At 34.0% G+C, this 4786-nt stretch overlaps 1 protein-coding gene across 1 annotated transcript; it reads left to right on the top strand.

Annotated features, from left to right (window-relative positions):
• Positions 1-1137: 1137 nt before the first annotated feature.
• sft2d2a (SFT2 domain containing 2a) lies at positions 1138-4026 on the top strand. Its single transcript, XM_072683049.1, has 8 exons — positions 1138-1203; positions 1611-1700; positions 2012-2097; positions 2462-2543; positions 3353-3388; positions 3518-3576; positions 3705-3734; positions 3975-4026. The coding sequence occupies exons 1-8, from the start codon at positions 1138-1140 to the stop codon at positions 4024-4026; spliced, it is 501 nt and encodes a 166-aa protein (XP_072539150.1).
• Positions 4027-4786: the final 760 nt, after the last annotated feature.

The raw sequence follows: 4786 nt of genomic DNA on the forward strand, positions 1-4786 counted from the left end.
GGATCGAATTAATTTGTGCCCAGAATGTAAAAAGTTAATTTTGAAATTGGGTGATAAAGGAATAAAAATTTGATTTTGAAACTGGATGATAAAGGGATATAAAGTCGATTTTGAAATTATATGATAAAGGGATATAAAGTTGATTTTGAAGTTATATGATAAAGGGATATAAAGTTGATTTTGAAATTATATGATAAAGGGATATAAAGTTGATTTTGAAATTATATGATAAAGGGATATAAGATTAATTTTGAAATTGGATGATAAAGAGATATAAAGTTGATTTTGAAGTTATATGATAAAGGGATATAAAGTTGATTTTGAAATTATATGATAAAGGGATATAAGATTAATTTTGAAATTGGATGATAAAGGGATATAAAGTCAATTTTGAAATTATATGATAAATGGATATAAAGTTGATTTTGAAATTATATGATAAAGGGATATAAGATTAATTTTGAAATTATATGATAAAGGGATATAAAGTTGATTTTGAAGTTATATGATAAAGGGATATAAAGTTGATTTTGAAGTTATATGATAAAGGGATATAAAGTTGATTTTGAAATTATATGATAAAGGGATATAAGATTAATTTTGAAATTATATGATAAAGAGATATAAAGTTGATTTTGAAGTTATATGATAAAGGGATATAAGATTAATTTTGAAACTGGATGAAAAAGAGATATAAAGTTGATTTTGAAATTATATGATAAAGAGATAAAAGGGATTGTTTTTTCCTTCTCGTGTAAAGTTGCTATTTTTGATGTTCCCTGACCACATACTGACCAGCTTCAACAGGTGTGCTGCAGTAGGGAGACCCCCAGCTGTGCTGCAACTGCCCTCCTTGTCTTAGCTAGTTCCTGATGCTAACAGTGGAACTGATCTAAAGAGCAACCTGTGAAACACGAAAGTTACCACTGTGTGGCGCTGTGTGTGTGTGTGTGTGTGTGTGTGTGTGTGTGTGTGTGTGTGTGTGTGTGTGTGTGTGTGTGTGTGTGTGTTCCCAGGTGAGTTTTGGCACCATTAACGTGGCCTTGCACCGGGAGAGCTCAGATAAACAGAAAGTTTATGAGGTAAATCAAGCCGCCACGAAGCTGCTGTAGCTTTTAGCTCATAGTGTTAAAGGCCATGGATAAACTGAGGGCTTTCCTGGGTGGTCGAGAGGGAAACAATGACAATCGAAATATATTACAGGTAAATTAATGTTCTTTATTTTTTCCTTCTTAAGTATCTGAAACCAGGATTGATAACTCGTACTAGTAGGTTGGTGGAGTACGTATATATATATATATATATATATATATGCATAAGTATAAGTACGAGTTGTAATATAAGTACATTGTATTATTTATGTGTATGTATGTATATATGTGTGTATATAAAAAATATTTTTTCTTTTCTTTTTTTATTTGTATATATATATATATATATATATATATATATATATATATATATATATAGTGAGTGCGTGTGTGTGTGTGTGTGTGTGTGTGTGTATGTATGTATAAATGGAGCCTTATACTGTGATGGTCATCCTAATGCTGCTCATGTGTTGTGACTGTGTATGAGAGCTTTATTTGGGTCTGTGGTCTCTCTGTCAGGCAGCCAATGAAGCGTCCACACTGGGATGGGGGACTCGGGTGAAAGGCTTTGTCGTTTGCATGGTCATCGGAGTGAGCTGCAGCATCCTGGTTAGTTTTTTAAACCTTCAGTGTCTAAATTTTGTGTTAAAATGGCTTTAAAGCCGCTTCCAGCTTCCTGTAAGAGCGCAGTTGGGAGTGGAGGCTGAACTGAGCGGTGTCTCTGGTCTGACCAGCTTTGAGGAATGCAGGAGGAGGAATGCTGTCTTTATGATTATTACAGCCAAACACGTGGCCAGAGGAATAAGTGTGCGGTAGTCTGCTTGCGTGGCCCGAAAAGAAGACAGAACACTGTGGATTGATTTACATCTATTCTTGTTCTGTGTGTGATTTTTATTATTATTTTTCTGTGTGTGCATTAGGGAGTGTGCTGCCTGTTCATCCCCAAGTTAGGCCTGATTCTCTTTATTGTGTTTTACACCTTTGGGAATATTTGCTCCTTATTCAGGTGAATGTCCTTCATACTTATTTCCTCCCATTTATTGACTTCATTAAGGTGATTACTGGAGATGAGTGAGCTATATTTCAAAAGTTCTGCATGTTTCAGTTGTTGAGATGGATATAAAGTCATTCAGAGTGGTTTATGTGATTTAATTGATTTCACTACAGTAGCGGTGAATTATGCCATTGGTCACAATTTCCACAATGCAAACAACAGTTAACCTGTCTTCTGAGTGCATATAAGTCATGTTTGTAATGGAAAATTGGGGTAAATGTGACACAATACAGTACTGTTTTTATAAAAAATCTCATGCATGACTGTGCATGACTTCTGCAGAAATAAGATACTAACTGCAATGCTTTGCTCACAGCACCATGTTTCTGATGGGACCAATGAAACAGCTCAAGAGGATGTGTGATAAAACCAGAGTCTTTGCAACAGTTGTCATGATTGTAAGTAGCCTGTCATCCTAACTGGATAGCATGCAGTGGTCAGTACCTATCACAAATGGTCCAAAAAGGACAACTGTTAATACATATATACACTGTATGGACAAAAGTATTGAGACATCTATTCATCCTTTGTGTCTTCTGGAATCAATGGTATTAAAACAAGCAGGGGTTATCCTGCTTTTGTTGGAGTAACTGTCTCTACTGTCCAGGCAAGGCTTTCTGCTTCATTTTGGAGCATTGCTGTGAGGATCTGATTGCATTAGTGAGATCAGGATGTTGATTATGATGATTACCACCCCACCTCATCTTCAACTCCCCAGCTCATCCCAAATATACTGGATGGAGCACCATCATTCCAGAGAATACACTTCTACTGCTCCACAGCTCAACTTTGGGGGGCATTATAACCCTCTAGCCTACAACTGGCATAAGGCATGAGAGGCCAATATGTCATTGATCTGACATTGAAATACTGAAGGCTGAGTCAGTCAGTGACTTCAAATTTGCCCCAAATATATCCAAAATAGCAAACTGGGTAGCTAACTAGTCATCTTGTGAAGGTTTATTACAACTAATTCATTTAGCCCACAAAATAATAATAATAATAATAAAAAAGGTTCTTTAAATTTATGCAGTTAAATAAATATGAACATTTAAATATTAATTGTTTAGTTAAATATCTATATAATTGGTTATCTAAGAAGAGCTTTTTTTTTATCTAGGAATCACTTTTAGAAAATTATATAATTTAATTATCTAATTACATTATTATTATTATTATTATTATCTTATTTTTTCCCCCCTCATAGACCTGTCTGGTGCTTACACTGTGTGCAGCTTTTTGGGTGAGTAAATGAATTGAGCATCACTGGCTTACCTCACCACAGACTATTCCAGGACTAGACAGGATTTTAACTTGATTGGTATTGTACTGGAAAATAAATATATAATTTTATTTTTATTTCTTTTTACAGTGGAAGATATTTGCCTTATCCTTGCTGTTTGTTATTTTGCAAGTCTTTGCATTTGCTTGGTAAGTCTTTTGTGAAAACAAAGGTCGTGCCATTTAGCACATTATTAGCTTCAATAATGACAACAATGCAATTTTGCTATTTAAATTAATAGAATTGCATTGCTATTACGTATTGTTCTTTATTACAGGTATGGACTCTCGTATATCCCATTTGCAAGGTGCATTTTATTTATTTATTTATTTACTTATTTATGTATTTGGACTTAATTTATTCATAAAATAAGAGGTGCTGGTGGATTTAGTTTATCAATGAAGATGGGCAGAGGTTTAGTGTGAAAATGGATGTGTAAGGGGAATATATTACTGTATTTGCTGAGTCTGTGGTTTTCTGCCGTTTAAATGGAAAGTGCCTGCTGCACTTTTTCATTCTTTATCCTCTTGCATTGTCTTCACTACAGAGATGCCATATTGAAGTTTTTCTCCATGATGTGCACCATGTGCATGAAATGAAGAGTCTTCAGCCCAGTTTGCCTTTCCTCTTGTCTGTTTTAGTGTGGGGTCCATGTTGTACAGTGCATTCACCAGTTGTTTACATACAGACTTCTTGCACATGAATTTGCTCTTAAAAATGAATGTAACTTATTTTTGCCATTTTGAATGTTCTGTGGGATGTATAGGTTAGTTTAATTTCTCATTAGAAATATAGAAATAGAAATATATATATACATCTATATAACTCATTAGAACTATATAGAATTTTATTAAAATACACTGTGCTGATATTAGGGACTTCTTGCCAAAGATTCATAAAGGCATATATATTGGAGTATTGTTCACAATATTATTATTATTATTATTATTATTATTATTATTATTATCTGTTGTTTCTTCATCTGTGTTGCACTGATTCTTAGTTCAGGCCCATGGAGGATTTTAGAAACATAAAATGTGCCTCAGCTGACCTAAAAAAAAAAGACTAGCTCACAGACCAGGGCCTATGTTTTGTAATGTAATGCTTTACATGTAATGCTTTACTGTATCTGTAAACTATGAAGAAATGTAAATAAATGAATGTATGTGCTAGTTTTATATAAAGTCTAATAAATACATGGATGCATTCGCCAGTTTTATGGTAAATTGTGTTTTCTGTATTTATTAAAAATCTTTTATTTTGAAGTGTTTTATCCAATAGAGAGTGAGCGAGCAGGCTAATGTAGAGTGCTGATTGGACAGTTGCAGTTTGCACACGCCCACTCCAGGAAGCAGCGCG

The sequence above is a fragment of the Salminus brasiliensis genome, chromosome 7 (genome assembly GCF_030463535.1).
Source record: "Salminus brasiliensis chromosome 7, fSalBra1.hap2, whole genome shotgun sequence".
Lineage (NCBI taxonomy): Eukaryota > Metazoa > Chordata > Actinopteri > Characiformes > Bryconidae > Salminus > Salminus brasiliensis.

What these genes read in the sequence shown, in the direction of transcription:
- sft2d2a (XM_072683049.1), top strand. Translation starts at nt 1,138, where the DNA reads ATGGATAAACTGAGGGCTTTCCTGGGTGGTCGAGAGGGAAACAATGAC. An exon ending in CAAGTCTTTGCATTTGCTTG is followed by an intron (nt 3,577 to 3,704) that starts GTAAGTCTTTTG and finishes TCTTTATTACAG; the next exon opens with GTATGGACTCTCGTATATCC. An exon ending in TCGTATATCCCATTTGCAAG is followed by an intron (nt 3,735 to 3,974) that starts GTGCATTTTATT and finishes TCTTCACTACAG; the next exon opens with AGATGCCATATTGAAGTTTT.